Genomic DNA, 18,195 nt, shown 5'->3' with positions numbered 1-18,195 from the left:
TATACGAAATGAAACCAGAGCTTCCAAATTTTCCTTATATAATATATTATATTGAAGTCACAAACAGCAAATGACAATGTGGAAAAAGATTTGATAGAGATATTAGCTTTAGGCATTGTATTATGCCATTGTGCAAAATGTCTCATCTTGAAAGGTATATTACTCAGCATCATCAAAACACCTCATCCTGTATGTTGTTTTCTATTTTCTGAGGAAGTTGGTTTGAATAATAAAATATAGAAATAGGATCTCGATCCACGAGAATGGTAGAGTGCATACCTTCACCAAGGCCCAACAGTCCCTAATGAAACCACACAATTCAATAGATCCAGATTTTAAATTTGGATCCAGACCAAATTGCACACACTCATGATATCAGTCCCTTAAACATGTCTGATTTCTTACATTAAGATTCATGAATGTTTAAAATCTGCACCACAAAGTTGTGGTTTCCTCCCCAACTCATACCACAACCTTCCACCAAGTTTCATGGTCATCCACCCAGTGACAAACACACCAACCAACAAACAAACGGACAGGGGTGAAAACATAACCTCATTGGTGAAATTGAAAATGCAAGGCCATGGCCACACGACATTGGATGCAGCTTTTCAGATTTGTTGCTCTGCACTGAAAAGATTAAAGAACTAACAGAGTAATATCACTTGACCAGGCCTAACAAGAACGCTCCTTGAAAAATAAATGTCTTCCATTTCAATATTGTTTTGTCAGTATTAAAGATAACCTTTTCTTTTGTACTCTCCTCTGTATAACAGATCGGTGCAGCAGTGGTAAGCTCTTCTTGTGCGTCAGGTCTTGTTTTGACTCAAAGAAAAATAATCATACATCACTAGGTGGCCCAGGAAGTGACTACAGAAATGTTTAAGTTGGTGAGAAGAAGGAACAACAGCATTTCTTCTCCAGCAGAATATAATGCAGTTACCCAAGTGCATACATGTAATGTAGTACACCACATCCACCATAGGAACATAAGGACCAGTAATTTAAAGTCTATATAGTGTGTTTGAAGAACTTGGTAAATGATATCTATGGCTATTGATTCCATTAAAGCAGTCAGATTACATTATGGATTACCTGAATGCATCATCGAGGGGAAATGCGAAGACATAAGAGCGAGGAGAAACCATTGGAGATGGTTATACCATTATCGGTTTATGCTCCGTCCTGGGAGTGTTGTGCACTAGCTTTGAAAATCCGACCTGCAGTTCCTGTAGGTTATCACACACCTTGTAGGTCAGCGCAGAGGGAGCCAGATGCCAGCCGCATATTCCCTCAGCATGAGGGCTAAAACAAACACTGTATTCAGCGGACGACAAGGACAAAAATCGACACGTGCACACACTCGCACTGACACTGTACTTAATGCTCAAGAAGACGGCAAATGCTCTAATCTTTTGTGAAGGTCAAGAGCCTGCTGTGGCCTGTCTTGGGCTGAGCTGTCTTGCGCTGAGTTTTTTTAACCATTTATCATAACATCTATTGTATGATGTGCCGTGCAAAATAGCTTCACTATTGTGGCAGTAAATACAAACTGTGAAACTTTTTTTTCTGTTTAGACCTTTAATTTTCCTTGCCATTTTCAGTTTGATTGTTGACATTCATTGGTTGAGACCAGGGAGGCTTGAATTATCGACTGACTATGGATCAGGACTTCTCAAGCCTGCAGCTATTAGCAGAGCCAGAGGTGCAGGCTCCTGCCCTGCCGCTCTGTAATTGGTCCCCTCAGAAGCTCCGGTGCACACAAACCTCACAGCCGCATTGGAACATTATACTGGCGAGAATCCCTGAGTGCAAACCACTTGGCATTGATTAGGTCACTCTATCACTTCAGTTTCTTCTTCACAATTTTTTTTATCTCATTTCTTTTCACCTACAGATTACAATCAGCTGGGGTGGTCTTTGAGCAAACCCTACAAGTCGAGATAAAGCGGAGGAGACAGAGGAGAAAATGGCTGGAACAAATGGGAGATGACTCAGGAGTGCCTACTGGGTAATTGGGTTTTATCCTCTCATTTTATCAGGCCTTGTTTTGGATTACAGCTCTACAACACACACACACACACACACACACACACACACACACACACACACACACACACACACACACACACACACACACACACACACACACACACACACACACACACACACACACACACACACACACACACACACACACACAAGAAAACGGATATCTAGACTTTAGCAGATCTTCAGATAACTGATTAGAGGTGGGAGAGTGAGAGCGCAGCTGCAGTCTCATTATGATACTCCACTGAAGAAAAGCTTGACCATTCTCTGTGGAAAATTTGTTTTCCCCCCTCCCCCTCGACAAATCTAACATCAAGATATTAGACACAGTCTGTAAACACAACGCGCCCAAAAATGTCAACGCCAGATGCTGCTGAACAATAGCTTGTCTTTTCTATTTCCGCATTCTAATTCAAGGCATGTTCGTTTCAACCTGACATTTCAATTTCAGAAGCTTCTACAATTCAGTGCTTTGAATATGGGTTTTTGTCAGTACATGTGTACGCTCGGGTTTGAGACGGCGACAGGCTGACAATTCATGCAGCACTCATCCGGCAGGAACTGTAGATCTCCAAGCGCCTTAATACGCAGTGTTTCACACCTTTTCATACAGTGACTTTAGACAAGGAAGTGGTGCCGTCTAAAAAAAAAAGTCATTTATGGTATCACTCAGCATTAAAAGGTTCACCGACTTTACAAGCACTTTATTCAAGGACCTACGTTACAAGTAAAAAATGTGGATGTGACAAGTAAAAAATGTTTGCTCTGTTTTACCCTTTATTTAACCAAACGCAACAACTGCCTGTGGGGGAAAAAAAAAAAGGGACCCAGCTAGCCGCCCCATAGAAAAAATATTTGGCTGTAAAACTCCAATTTTAGTTGCTTCTGACACATTTTAAAGCCTCTATTCCATCATACATACTGATATTTATATTTCATATTTCAATGCCAACAGATTCTAATCATGTAGTGAATGATTGTAAGAGATATGGCTTCTTTAGCCTACACAGTCTGTAAATAGCTATTGATATCTAAAATCTATCCCTGACTAATCAGAGCTTTTGTGATAAAGAATTGTTGGACCACATTTATCATTTTCTATTCATTGACTTGATGATGGCTATTAAAACATTTTATCTAATTGAGAATTTAAAGAAGCCTCTCAGGCAGGTACGCAGTTTTGATTTGAGCGAACATTCACTCAATAAAATTCATCATTGTTACAATAACCATAAATGTATAACCATGGATATACAGTAGTGTACAATGTGGAAAGACATATGATCAACCATATATAGTTTTATATATCACTGCAGGAATTTCATATTTCTTTATTTACCACATGATTTAGGGCATTTCTTATTATTTATTATAGTGTTTAACTATACAACTACAGTATAGCCAATGTTTCCTCATCTGATATAGACCAACAATTCCTGTTATACTGCATATTTGTAATTTAATTTTAGAGATAGCTCTGCTGAAAAAGTGCAGTGTGAACAAATATAAATTTGTTCATTCACTCATTAAGCCAACAAACGTGTGTGTGGCATATATGGAATGTGCAGAGCTTTCAGTGGACTTTTTAACGCTTACTGTGCAATCGTCGAGTTGCTGCCACTAGTGTTTTCCAAAGTATGCCATCTAATAAGGAAGTCCCCTGTCTGTGCAATCTATGCAATTCTAAAATGTGTTTAGTCATCTTTTATTTGCTAATATTTGGGAAACGCTGAAGAAGATTTTCTGCTTTCTACTCAACACCACCTCTCAGCAGAAAGCGCACACTCATATTCATGTAGAGCACGAGGAGGTGGGATTGATACAGACAGATAAGCAATAGTGTTCCCCCGCCAACAGTCCCACCTGTCAAAGACTGACTGGCCATCGGGAGCATCAGGAGAAATCCCGCCACATCGGTGGCCCAGTGGAGAGTCGCAGAGTCCACACAGCTTTTACTATCAACCGCAGGCGAGCAGAACTTAGAACAGCGGCAGTTCCTGATTTCCACAACAGTCAGGGATTCTCAGCAGGGAGAAGTCGGTATAACACAGATTGAATCCAATTCGGTGTGAAACATGGGCACATCTCCAAATCATAATGCTCACATTGTTTTGAAGCGAGCACTAGTACAAAGTATACAGGCAAAACTATTTGCAAATTGTTAACCCATTAAGACCTAAGGCGCCGAAAAACAAACACTCTTAAACCCTAGTGTTGTTTGAAAACACTCACCTAAATCCTGAGGGTTTTCTGGGGAGCTGAAAGAAATAACAATATTTTTTATTTCTCAGCCACTGAAGCAGATAGAAATGTGGCTTTCATTGTAAATCGTTGCCTATTCCCCAAACCTTGTAAGACCGAATAAGGCAGAGCCCCCGCCCCATCTTCTTCCTCACCTAACATGTCTCTTACCGACTGAGGTACAGGTAGGTCTCAATCTTCATCATTACTTTCATTGTTGTTTTCATCAATGACCCACTGCTGTAATCCGCCTCAACATCGCTCCCCTCGCTTAGATCATCAGCCATTGTCTGAAACACCACTTGAAAAACCTTTTTTGCAGACTAAGAGCTCTTACAAAAAAATAAATAAATAACATTCACCACAAAGCATTTTGCCTTTCCTGCGAGCATTTCAGCGAATCACAATATCTTGACATGTCTTGAAAACAATGGGGGAAACGCGCATATGTCGCATTTAGTCTTAATGAGTTAATCAAAACAATTTTGCTCGAATTAAAAGCTGCTGTGATAAAGTAGGAAGCTGGACTTGATTGAGTAGTCGGCTTTTTGGTCGGCAGCCAACGCTGATGGATATCTCTGCACAGACTGTTGTCATTCAAATGAGATTCTTTTGAAAGACCACATCTGTCTCTCCACATCCTGGACCAGTTGCAGTTATTCCTCTCAGCTTGTTAAACGTAGAGGCTGCTTTATATAATATTGCCTTAGAATACAATACAGGTCCCATGCCAGGAGCATATCAGCCGCTTCAACAGTATGGATCTTTAAGGTGTTTTTAAATTGTACAACAGTGGACATCTAGAGCTTGGAGGCAGTGCTTGGAGGCATTCTTGGTTTATCAACCAAAAATGGTTGATAAAAATAAAAGGTTTACACCAGCGTTAATTACTTAACTCCTAAATAATACATGTACTGTATGTAGGAGCTCTGGCCTTCTATTTCCCTGTATTGTCTTTAGCTCTGTGGCTGAGTTGGTGTAAAGCAGCAAGATGAAATGAAGTAGAAATGGGCAAAGCTTTTTATTGATTCTGCTGCCTGTGAGGTGAAACAAAAGAAGCCTTTAAATGAATGTAGCCACGTCGATGCACAGAATAGATGTTATCTATCTTAATGACAAAAGGGAGTCCTTGGCTCAAGGGGAACCTCATCAAAGTTACACATGCATAACCTTGCACCATAGCTCAGAAAGCAGCAGAAAAACAAACAACTGTACCTATGGATAAACATTTAAATTCAACTGTTCCAAGTCATTAAGCATTGTCAATACACAGGAGAAAAAGACTTTAATACAGTCCTGGAAGAATGTAAATATGTTTTTAATGTCCATGTTTTTTTGTTTTGTTTAAAACTGCATACTTCATTCCCATTTAAATGTAAATCAGTTAAACAAACAGAATTTTGCATTCATCATTCAAATGACAGTATATCAAACAAACGTGGCCAACCAGCAGTCAAAGATCACAGGAAGGTCCTATGGCTATAAATACGCCCAGAAGAATCCAGGCAAGGATGATATGTGATGGAGAATAGATGCTGAAAGAAAAAAACGTGCCGTCTCGTCATCAGTCAACGGCACAGACGGATCGCTCTCCATGAAAACAATAAAAGCTGAACATACATGGTGAAAGCCTGACTTCACAGACAAAGAAAAACAGAGACACTGGTGTTACAGAGCCGATGGTCTGAGTGTTCAGGGTTGAGGGAGGGCTGCAGTGAGGTGGAGCTGGAGCGTTAGAAAGAGCAGAGAAACTCGGCAGGTCTGACTTTAGTGTGAAGTGACATTTTGCCACTGAGCAGGTTCAGGAGGGGGAATACAAGCTGTACCAGAGATATCCGAGAACGGGCAGGACAGCTAACTTGTGTCTGCCGTTGGGGTTGAAGAGGTGAAGGATGAAGGCTGGCAAAGGGGACAAAATGGCAAGTGTTTTCTTAGTTGCTGTTGTGATTTGCACTTCAGCCACCGTAGGAGCTATAACCTGCTTGAAACGTTGATGTCAGCTCTCGTCTGTTTGCTGCTCTCCTCTCTATGCTCACACATACAACCAAATTCCCAATAAAGCTGCTCTCATTTACAGGTTTTTCTGTTTCTGGTATCAGACAGTTCCTCATTAAGACCACGTGTTAAAAAGCAGTCACTTCCTAGCCATTTACAAGCTGTTTAACCTCAGCTTTCCTAAAATTCCTGATCTTACAACAAAAGTATGTCATCTAGCAAACTCACCACGGACATAAGTGAGAGGCAACGAGAGTGCTGTGATTTCAGTTGTTTAATTGTGAAATGACCACTTAGTGAAATCTAGAAACTCATTTACGTTTGTGTCAAACCCATGAACTATGTAAAGAAATATAAAACACTAATCTACTATGGCTTGGCTCAATACTTATTGAATAATTGTTTACTGAGAGATGTGCATCCATATAGCCTAGTACTGCATGTCCAGCTAATCCACATTTTTTATTAAATAATGAATCAATACTCAATGTGTGTCAATGTATTGTTTTCTATTTTACATTAATCTGAGTTGTGGCTAAATCCTGACTGACAGACAAGATAATATTAGTCCCATTTTAATAGTGTGTGCACCTATGAGTAGTGTCATAATGCTTATATAATGTTTAGATGTGGATTTCATTTTCTCATGTTCTCGGAGACATGAAAACATGTTCGACACGGTTATCTTTTCCGAGCTGGAGTTTCTAAACACTGTTGCCCGTCGGCGTTTATCAAACGTGATGAATAGTTGTATTTCACCCTTACTTTGGTCAAGTCACAGAACACAGCCCTGGCAAACGAGTCGCAGACCGACAAAGAGATTTATTGTCCAGCTCGGTTCACCTCTTGTTGTTATTTGCTGACATCAAACTTAGAAAGAAAAGTTGTTCTTGATTGCTGTTCTCGTAAGTCACTCCTCAAGGTGTTTTTCTCTTTCCCTCTCGCCTTGAGCTGCGTCTATTCAAATTAAAAGCTCTGTATGTGCATCATGTCACAGTGACTTCATAACATTGCAACAGCAGGTCTCACACAAACACTTTAAAAAACTCATCGGATGTAGAGGAATATCACAAATGACCTATTTTGGATTCAAAACAGCAATTATTGCGAAAAATAGGTTTGCATTTGCATGTTTTCAGATGATGTTCTGACCATTTCAGATTGAATTTATGAAGTCACCTGTAACATTCAAGGTGTTCGCCTTTACATTCAAAATGAATGGTTGTGTTGTCAGCCTCGACTCCAGTGAAGTGTGACCACACTTTTCAACATTCTCTCTCTGCCATTGTCGCCAGGGCTTTTGTGTGCGTATGTGTATTTTTGCAATCATTGGGTCACAGAGATCTGCCCCCACCCCCCCCCCCCCGCTCAGAGCACAATCTCTTGTCGGGATCTGTTATACAGCATCATAGACAAATGTCTTAATCAGAAATGTGACTGGTGAGATAAAATGTGCAAGATGATGTTTATGTCGCAATAACAAATAGGAAATCTATTTTTCTAATTTCTCTCATACTAACAACTGAACCAATTACAACGGAGCTTATCAATACAACACAGTCTTTCATAATTTAACACTGGATATAACAGAATTTCCATAGACATCCCTACAAACGTTTGTGTTTCTAAGGTCCAGCCAAAGACTGCCAATCCAGTGCCTGTATCATATATTCTATGCATGAGAGAAAAATAGGGATGCTTTTGATGGACCATTTTGGGAGGTAAGCAGTCAGTATTAAAATTGTATTCAAGGTATTTCTTAATGTATTTTAGGTTAATTTTCCATTTCTGCCAATGTGACAATTTCTTTCGAATTCTTGTTATTTTAGCATTCATGAAATGCAGATTAAAGAAATTGGATCAGTCTTTAATATAGTCTGTATGCCCCGAGTTCACTGTGGTACAAAGTGTGAATGTAAATCATCATTTTCTTTCTCCATCCGAGTTCAACTTTGATGCGATTCAGCACAGCACTTCTGAAAGACAGTGCCTCTGAATCTTCCCCCTTTTGTCTGCAGGACTGAGGATTTCTTATGAAAAGCCCAGAACGCGTCTTCAAAGGGCAATGGAATTCCACTCTCTGTTTTATTTTATGAATGACAGAGCTTTGTTGGTTTTACAACATACGGTTACACATCACTACACAGAGGTATTATGTAGGTTTCATATGCCAACAGGGACTCTTAAATCCCATCCAGCATCTCTGACACCCACAAAAGCACCAAATGGCTGTTGAGGAAAGACAGGGCTGCATGAAATATAGCCAGGCATAGTCCTTTTCTATAGCTCGGGGTGTCATCTGAATTTTTTTTGCTGGATGGAGAGGGAGAGCTGGGGCCTCGCTTGGATTCAGAAAATAGCTTCTAGATATAAGAAATGGGGATAAGCCACCAAAACAGCTCCCCGACCATTAACCAACCTTTCAACAACACTGTGTTCTTGAGAAAGAGACAGGACGAAAGACGAAGCAAAAACCAGAGCCAGCACATGGAATGGGACTGTATTTACAGTCACACATTAATGGCCTCGCACCATTAGACAATGACAATGTCAACATGGTTGATGACTCATGTATGTACAGCCATGAAAGCATATGTATTGTGAAGTACATGCTATGAGGGGTGTATTGGTTCTGAAGCGCACTAACAAGGAAATAAATCCCATGTTCACCTCAATGGATTTCTAACGTTTGTCTTTTTTTATGTGTTTCCAATAAATTTCACATCAGTATTGTCATGTACCGTGGTGTGTGTGTGTGTGTGAGAGAGAGAGAGAGAGAGAGAGAGAGAGAGAGAGAGAGAGAGAGAGAGAGAGAGAGAGAGAGAGAGAGAGAGAGAGAGAGAGAGAGAGAGAGAGAGAGAGAGAGAGCTGGGTGTCTACTCAGAATAGAAACTGACAGATCCTTAAAGAGACAAGAACGCAGAAAAACGGGAAGGGAGGTGTTAATGTTGATGCCTAAACTTCTGTTGGATGAACATGTTCACCTCAAACACTGTAGCACACACACACTAAAACACACAAACACTGAGCCCCTACCTTAATCCAATGTCATTAAATATTTATTTGCTTTTGATTACTCTTGAAATTAATTCATCATGGGGAGCAGCGACAGGTGCTCGCTGTTACTGACAAACTGCTGTGGCAGTTACTGACAATACGAGATACTTAGGTATTCTGCACTGTAACCATGCAATCCGTCTTTCTCTCTCTTTCCCCTCTGCTTTTTTTTTTTTCTTCCCAACGCTCCCCTCTCCCTCGTTCTGCCTCTCCAAGCTCAGCTCTACTTTCTCTTTCAGTCAGGTGCTGGTGAGAAATGACAGCACAACCAAAACATTTGTCACGGCAACAATCCACTGAAACTAAATTATACCGAAGAAGGAATTGCGGGGGAGGAGTGACCATCAAGAAAGGATGAAGGTCCGGGGTATTTATGAAATGAGAGTGCTTGAGAGGAAACAAAAGTGCTGCACATAGTTACAAGACCGGGAAATACAATAGCCCGAAAGAGGGAGGGTGAGTGCTTCGCACCGAAGTGAATGGGGTAACGTTTGAATCTTGCCTTTGTGGTTATGCCCTTGAGTTAGCCAGTGAGGCATCGAATGGTGTGTTGTAGATGGGCAGTTATCTCCAAGGCTTCCCGTTCGGTGTTGTGAGAAAACACATGGCAGCAATGCTAGCTCTTATCGAACAAAAAGCTTCAAGGCTGTGGAGACGAAGGCGGAGAGGCACGTCTGCAGGAGGCTACATTTGTCACACTGTCATTCTCCCCGCATTTCACCTTACAAAAGAGATGATGCAGTATTACAGTGCTTGCATGAATGTAAACATTCTGTGCAAATGTAAATATATAATCTATACAGAATGATAAAAGCACAATCACAACGTAGTACATAACTCAGCATAAATGCCCGACTCGATCCAACCACTATTGGGGCCAATCAGGGCATCTGTATTAGCTAGAAACCTTATCAGATGATGAACTGTCTTAAGTTTACTCTACTTTATTTTGTGCACTTGCCTGCTTGTGTTACACTGTTGGGCTCCTTTACAGCAGTGTAAGCATTTTTGCTCCATACTGTGAGAGTGTAATAAGTGCAATAAATTATTTTGGCACACCGGTTCAAGAGACTCTGAGTTTGGCTGTCCCGATTGGCAAAACACAAGGATTTGCTGAGCCCCAGCAGCTCTCACCATTCTTATTACGAAAGAGCGGTGTAAAAGCATTCAGTTTGCAGCTTCTCATTTTAAATTACATTTCACATGAATTTACTAAAATGACAAATATTGCAGGCAGGAGGTAATATCAGCTGTCCATATCCTTCCATTATCTATACTGCTTATCCTGTAATGGACATGGGGGCAGCTGGAGCCAATCCGAGCCGGGCGAGAGGGGGGGGGGGGTACATCTTATTCAGGTTGGCAGCATATTGCAGGGCCAACATATAGAGACAAATAATGATTCCGAGTTTACAAGTGACGTAACCCCAAGTCTGCATTTCTTTTCACTGTGGGAGAAAGCCGGAATAAACCCATCTAGACACGGGGAGAACACTCAAACACAGAAAGCTGGGATTTGAACTAGGAACATTCTTGCTGTGGTGCTAGTGGTAATCACTGTACTACCATGCCGCCAACCGTAGAAAAAGGTTGTTGATTTCAGACTAAGGCGGATGTTGTTAGGTTTTTGTGCCATCTGCAGGCTGCAATTGATTTTATCTGTAAAGACAGATATGAAGCATCAGGTACGCTTGAAAGACTTGATCGAAACAACCCTAATAAATTCTAAACAATATAATGGAAGAAATAACAACATCCAGTAATGTATAGAAAAAAATTCAACAATACAACAAAGACTAAACTTGACAGCAAAGTAGAGAGTACCCTTGAATCTAATGTTCAAAAAAATTAAGGGAACATTTAAATCACACATTAGATCTTGATGAACGAATTATTCAAGTTGAAAATATTTACTGATGTACATTCTATAATTTGTTGAGAACAAAATGATGTAACAAGGGTCAATGGAAACCAAAATCATTTGGATGCTCCATTGGATTTATGTCAGGGGAACGAGAGGCCAGTCAATGGCATCAATGCCTTCGTCATCAAGGAACTGCCTACACACTCTGGCCACATGAGGCCGGGCATTGTCCTGCACCAGGAGGAACCCGGGGCCCACTGCACCAGCGTAGGGTCTGGCAATCTCTGTGAAGATTTCATCCCGGTACCTGACAGCAGTCAAGGGACCATTGGCTATTACATGGAGGTCTGTGCGACCCTCCAAGGATATGCCTCCCCAGACCATCACTGACCCACCGCCAAACCGGTGATGCTAGATGATGTTACAGGCAGCATTACGTTCCCCACAGCTGGTCCAGACTCTTTCACGCCTGTCACATGTGCTCAGTGTGAACCGGCTCTCATCTGTGAAGAGAACGGAGCGCCAATGGCAGACCTGCCAATTCTGGTATCAAATGCCAATCGAGCTGCACGGTGCTAGGCTGTGAGTACAGGTCCCGCTAGATGTCGAAGAGCCGTCATGCCACCCTCATGGAGTCTGTTTCTGACAGTTTGGTCAGAAACCTGCACACCTGTAGCCCGCTGGAAGTCATTTTGTAGGGCTCTGGCAGTGCTCATCCTGTTCCTCCTCGCACAAAGGAGCAGATACCGGTGCTGCTGCTGGGTTGATCCCCTTCTACGGCCCTTTCCAGCTCTCCTTGTGTAACAGCCGGTCTCCTGGTACCTCCTCCATGCTCTTGAGATTGTGCTCGGAGACAGTGCCTTCCTGGAGGAGCTGGACTACCTTTGCAACCTGATCGGGCTGCAGGTACCATCTCATGCTACCAGTAGTGACAAGGCCACGAGCAGAACACAAAACTAAAGAATAATTAGTCAGGTTTTACTTCTCCATTGCACCTGTTGTCACTTTAATTTGCACCAAAACAGGTGAAACTGATTCATTATCACTTGTGCTTCCTAAAAAGGACAGATTGATATCCCTGAAATTTAGCTGACTGTTGCTGTTATACTGTGACGATTAAGTGTTCCCTTAATTTTTTGGAGCAGTTATATTCAATATAACGGCAATAAACTTGAGCAGAAATATTAAGTTACATCAACAGATTTATAATGAAAGCATTGTTGTTTTGTTGTTTTTTTTAATGGGAGCAAACAAAAGGATTCTCTTCCAATCAATTCCGCCTCTCTGGAGAATATCATGTACAAAGGCTTATTTACTGACCAGATTCCAAAGCCTCGATATCCCAGAGACAAAAAAAACAACAATGGCTATTTGATTACTCAAAAGCTCTGTCCAACCCAGACACTCATCATCCCTATCTTTGTAATGAGTGTTTGCATATTTACTTCCAAGCCAATCTTTTTTTTTTTCTTGAACATCATTCCCCATCATTTTCCCCTCATTTGATCGTAAAGCTTTGTGCTTTGAGTGTAGATGGTGTTTCCTATACCCCTGTTTGGCTACTGGTGAGCTTAGTTCCCCTTTGAATGTGGAGAAGAAATGATGAGAGGAGGGGGTTGGTGAGTTGGATACAGAAATGGGCTCCCTTTGAATAATGCAAGATAGAAACTGGGCAATGACCACCGTGCAATCTCCTACTGAACAGAAACAACTGTGGAAACCAGCCCGACCGTCCTCGCGAATTCAGCTCATGTGGAATGTCAGTTAAATCAAAGCTGGAGCTTGAGAAAGAGTCTGGCAGTCATTTTTGGGGGGATAAATAAAACATGGCAGAGATGACTCCATTGCCCTTTACCCCCTCCCCCTCTCCTCTCTCTCTGTTTCTCTCTTGAGTTTTTTCACTTACACCGAGCTCAAGCCAGCAGCAGGAGGTACAATGAGCTGCAGCTCCAAGCCTCAGCCACTGTGAGCTTGTCAAATTTTACGACGCTAAAAGGAAAATTTGTGCAACTGAAATGTACTGGAATTATGTTTTGTGTGAGCATTTTGCAGTGTTGCTCTGTCTTGCATGACACTCAGGTTGCAGGAAGGCTCAAGTGTCTAAAGGCTAAACTTCTGTATGATAATCTAGTGTCAATCAGACGGCAGTACGACAGGCGGCTGCATCCTTGCATTTCGACAGAGAGAGTGGCCGTTTGCTTCAGGCTAACCACTTACACGTCTGAACACTGTTGACATGTCAGTGTCACGGAAGGGGTTACATTTATTGACTTCACCCTGATAACCCTTTTATAGCCCATTAGGACCTAACTCGTGTTTTAAATCAAGCAGTCTATCCCATTAGTTATTGAAGCATCCAGTCTTAAAAAGGATAAGAATCTGGTATTATTCTTTTTTTATTATTGTTCACAAACGAACATGTTAATATGTCTCAAACATAATTACCAGCTTCCCTACTGTGTGTAGCACTCAGGGCCGAGCCAATTTATTAGGTCACTGAGGATGTAAATCTGAAAAAAAGATAGGTCGCAAATATAGCTTCATTTCTTAAAAGGGCAGAATAATTTACCTAAAAAGCTGGGCAGTGTAGTTTTTAAGAAACATTACTCAAGCAATTGCAGAAACTGCATTTGTAAGGGACTATTTTCAACCATGGATTAATGCACATTTGGTGCCCTGGCATGTATTAGCAGCAGGAAGATGGTGTGACTCAAAATTAGAGCTGAATCGATCCGTCGATTAATCAACAGAGAAATTATCAGCAAATATTTTGCTAATTGATTAATTGTTCAAGTAATTGTTCCTGAGAAAAATCCAAATCTTCCATTGGTTAATCGTCTAAATTGTCAATATTCACAGCAATTTGGGGAGATTTTCTAGACCAAATAATGAAGTCACGGAAATCTACAGAATAAGTGCCTTATAGCTGAAACACTGCAACTCTACCATGCTTCATGTTTTTGTGACAATTTTTGCAGGCTCTTCATTTCCCATTAAACGAAAATACACATGAAACAGGATATGTTTATGATACCAGCATCAGAAATGCCTCCAATAGAGCTGAAAATACTGACTCCGGCATGAGTAAGTGCACAAATCTGAATGTTCCCATCAAATACCAATTTTGTTTGCCGGGAAATCACTTTCCGCTCCAAAACAGCAGTTGTGTTGTACCGTCACTGGCAAGTACGGTTTTTAGAGATGAATCTTTGGTATAGTGTAGCGTTAGCCAGAGTTATTGGTAATATTTCATGCTGGCAAGTCCAACAAGTCAAACTGTGACATGCACCATACTGAGTTCAACTTAAACAGTTATTCTTACATTTATACTTACTGTAGCTGCACTGTAATGGCTATTAAAATTAGGTAATTATGTTTACTTGGATGTATTTATTTGTGGTCTTTTTTAGTTATGACTGTCAAACTAGATAGATAAACTAGCTCTATGTTATTCATTCTCTGTATGAATCTGTTTTCAAAGGCCTGAGTCAGACAACAATTATTGCAACCATCAATTCCATACAGGGTTAGCAGCATACAGCTGTTAAAAAAACGTTTTTAAGTATTTTTTTTAAATGCACTGGTATCCAGGTGTCCAGTGAATGTCCAGGGGGAAGGGTAAATGGCATTGGAACATCTCAACATGAGAAAACTCTGATGCCGAACATTTTTTGTGGTTGGCTTTAGTTGAAATAAATTGTCACTTGGCATTTTCTAAAAAACCTGAATAGCTCTACTTGGACATAAATTTACTGTCAGAAGCAGCTCCCGGCTTCCTCACCCAGACAACACAAGTCGTGCAGGTCCACTCACATGCGACACACTCGGCTCGCATGTGAACATCTCCAGGCTGCGATGCACTGGCTCACTCCGTCACTGTCGACACTGCTGCCTCGCTGGCCGCGCTGCAAACACCTCTGTTGCATTCACTGCCGCTGCTCAACACTTCGACAGCCCCGTCACCTCCCTGAAAGCACCTGTAGGCACTGATTCGAGGGTTTTTCTCCTTTAGGGTGAGTTTTGTCATCATCAGTTCAGGCTCTCTCCACTCCATCAGTGCATTAAGCTTTAAATCGAACGCTTGCAGGTGAGTGGAGCTCCTTGCAAGACATGAAGAATAGATGTCGATTCCTGAATTATAGCTTATCTTGTAATTGACAAATAAATTACAATCTGTAGGACAGGCCATACGTGTGTGACCAGAAGACTGAATTTTTATTACAGCCACACTCCACAATTTAGCCTCGCCTGCAGGTGTTACATTATTTAGTCCGATTTTGAGTGTTGACATCCATATTATTGCAACATAAATATGTATTTAACAGTCAGGCGGAGAGCCATCACAAATGCAGACACCACTTTCAAACCTGGCAGATCTTTTACAACATTGATTTATGCAGCTTATGAAAAGTACATCTTATGCGCACTGGCACATTTTACTTTCATGCACTCATTGTTTTTTACTTGTTCCTTTCTGCCAAGCTTAGGTCGCTCCTTCAGAATATCACGCAACACTTCACATGGAAATGCAGCCATAGTGGAAACGATGTTTGTGCAAATGCAATGCACAGCCTGTGTAGAAAGGTGACGTTCAACACCCCCTCTCAGATCAACTTTAAAAAACTGACGAAAAAACCCTCCTGGTCCCTACATGCAAAGTTGCACTGAAGATCTGTATGCACGATCCAATATTTATGGAATGCTAATTTCCAAGATGAAGCTAATTTCAAAACTCGGGCTGCAAAAAAAAAAAAAGAGCCATCCAAAAACCTTGAGGCTACTTAACAAATTGAAAATGCGTCTTTGTTGTACTGTCATGTGAGCTGAATTGATGTCAACAGGTCAGGACGGACTCACCAGAGGAATAAAAAATAATAAATCGCTGACCAAATACAAACACTTTAAGACAGAGAGGTGTTAGCGTCTCGGTTTTCTCTCAGGCTCACAACTCAGACTGGCATGAGATACACAAATCACACGTTTGTGCATCACCACTGGGGAAGACACTGGGATTTAACAGCAGGGCTCCATGTTTTGATGATACTGGTGGTTAGGCTCCAACAGAACAACCCAATTTGCACAATCACCAGACAATCGAAGGCTTTTGTCACCAACAAATGTTTCAAGAAAAAAAAAAATGGAATCCACAACTGTCAAAACAACCAATTAAAGTGGGCGCACAGCTCTTCAGCAATTATCTCCATTCATCACCGAGTATCTTTACTCGGTGTGGAACAATAGCCCGGGCCACGGGAGAGAGTGAGATGGAAGAGATGGGGGAGCAGCTTGTCCAGTTTAACGGTGCCTCCTCAAAACTGGACCATTTCTCGTGGAAACAATTCATGCAGCCTAATGAAGGAGGCTCTGCAGAAGGAACCGGGGGGACTGAGCAGGTGAAATGTATTTCGAATGTACATCCATTGCAGCTATGACACAGACATACTACCACTTGGCATGTGCACAGGACAACGGAGCAGCCTGCAGGTGATGACATGCTCCTTTTTAAAACGTTTTCTTACTTAAACTACAAAATGTCCACTGTCAAATTATTTCATTCCGCTCATAGTGAGGGTCAGTCTGTATCATCATTGTCTTGAAGTAATGTATATCTCGAACAAAGTGTTTTAAAAGTCGATGCTCATTTAATGGTCCCTAGTTTTACATGATGAGTTATTCCATTATTGTAATTAGTTTCATTTTAAAACGTTTAAAAAAGAAAGAAAAAAAAAAAGAAAAGAAAACACAACTCAAACAATTCCTCCAGCGAAGTGGCGCATTAGAAATAAAAACTTCAGGTGCAGTCTGAAAAAAAAAAAATGTCTTTCTTTTTCATTTACCCAAACACAAACTGCTCAAACAATCACTTTTTTCACCGACAGACCCACGCCACCTGTATGCCTCCCCCCGGGAGTGACACGGAACAACAAGCCGCTGTGGAGCGCGTGCTCCGGGCTTACCTCTGGCCAGCGTGGCCGGGACGAGCGGAGCGAGAAGCACGAGGGTGGCGGCGAAAGTCAAGTAGCATCCCCCCGAAAACTGTCCCATTACTGCGGAGCACGTCGGCCTCCCCGTCCGCTCTGGGGGCACCGGGACCGGGTCTCGAGCATCTGCTTGTCGGGCTTGAGGAGGCTCCGCCAAAAACACACGCCTCCGTGTCCGTGCCCCGAACCGACCAACCGACGCTGAGCTCCGGGTGTTGGGGCTCCGGAGGGGGGGAGAGCCGTCACCTCGAGGTATCGCAGTGCGGAGGTGCGGGAGAGGAGGAGGAGGTGGGAGGAGGAGGAGAGAAGGTGAGGAGGCTTCAGCTGCTCCGCGAGGAGCTATAACTAGGCAAGAGCGCGCGAGCCAACTGCTTTTGGGTCTGAGAGAGAGAGAGAGAGAGAGAGAGAGAGAAAAAGAGCGAGTGAGAGAGAGACACAGGGAGAGAAATTAAGAGAGAGCGTGGAGGGGGGGGTTGTGTTTTATAAACCCTGTGGACCTGTTGAGATTTTATAAGGTGTGTGTGTGTCATGTTGTGGGGACCTAAATGGTTTGGTAAAAGGTGTGTATTTATATTACATGACATTACAGTTTGCCATTCACCCATTCATACAGTGCATCTAATTAGACACTTCGGCATGCAGATGGGGAAGACTGGGGATCGAACTGCCGACATTTGGTTGGAGGACGAACGGTCTACCAGCCACAGCTGCCCCCAAATTTATATCCACACTGACACTATGGGGACAAAAAGCAGGTCTTGTTAATTTTTAAGGTGAAGACATGTTTGATTTAGGTTTAGCTTATGTGTGGGGTTAGGTTTGGGTAAAGACATATAAGTGCTCCGAGGGGCACAGGCTCTGGGAGGTTTAGGTAAAAGTTAGGTTTTAAGTTTAAGTTACGTTTAAGTTACGTAAGGGTAAAGGTTAGGTTATATGTTTAGGTTAAGATCAGGTTAAGGTAAGGTTTATTTTTAGGTTAAGGTGAAGATGATAAGGTTTTTGTTA

At 41.8% G+C, this 18,195-nt stretch overlaps 1 protein-coding gene across 1 annotated transcript in view; it reads right to left on the bottom strand.

Moving 5' to 3' along the window:
* The window catches only part of LOC117771822 (netrin receptor UNC5D-like), a 180,229-nt gene extending 162,648 nt beyond the window's left edge, over positions 1-17,581 (bottom strand). The window contains exon 1 of the mRNA XM_034602605.1: positions 17,167-17,581. Within this exon, the coding sequence (XP_034458496.1) occupies positions 17,167-17,254 (88 nt within the window). The 5' untranslated portion in view covers positions 17,255-17,581. The remainder of the gene's footprint in view (positions 1-17,166) is intronic.
* Positions 17,582-18,195: the final 614 nt, after the last annotated feature.

The sequence above is a fragment of the Hippoglossus hippoglossus genome, chromosome 12, assembly GCF_009819705.1.
Source record: "Hippoglossus hippoglossus isolate fHipHip1 chromosome 12, fHipHip1.pri, whole genome shotgun sequence".
In the NCBI taxonomy this organism is placed as follows: Eukaryota; Metazoa; Chordata; class Actinopteri; order Pleuronectiformes; family Pleuronectidae; genus Hippoglossus; species Hippoglossus hippoglossus.
The sequence above is the reverse complement of the archived record's forward strand: the minus strand, read 5'-3'. Positions and strand labels throughout refer to the sequence as shown.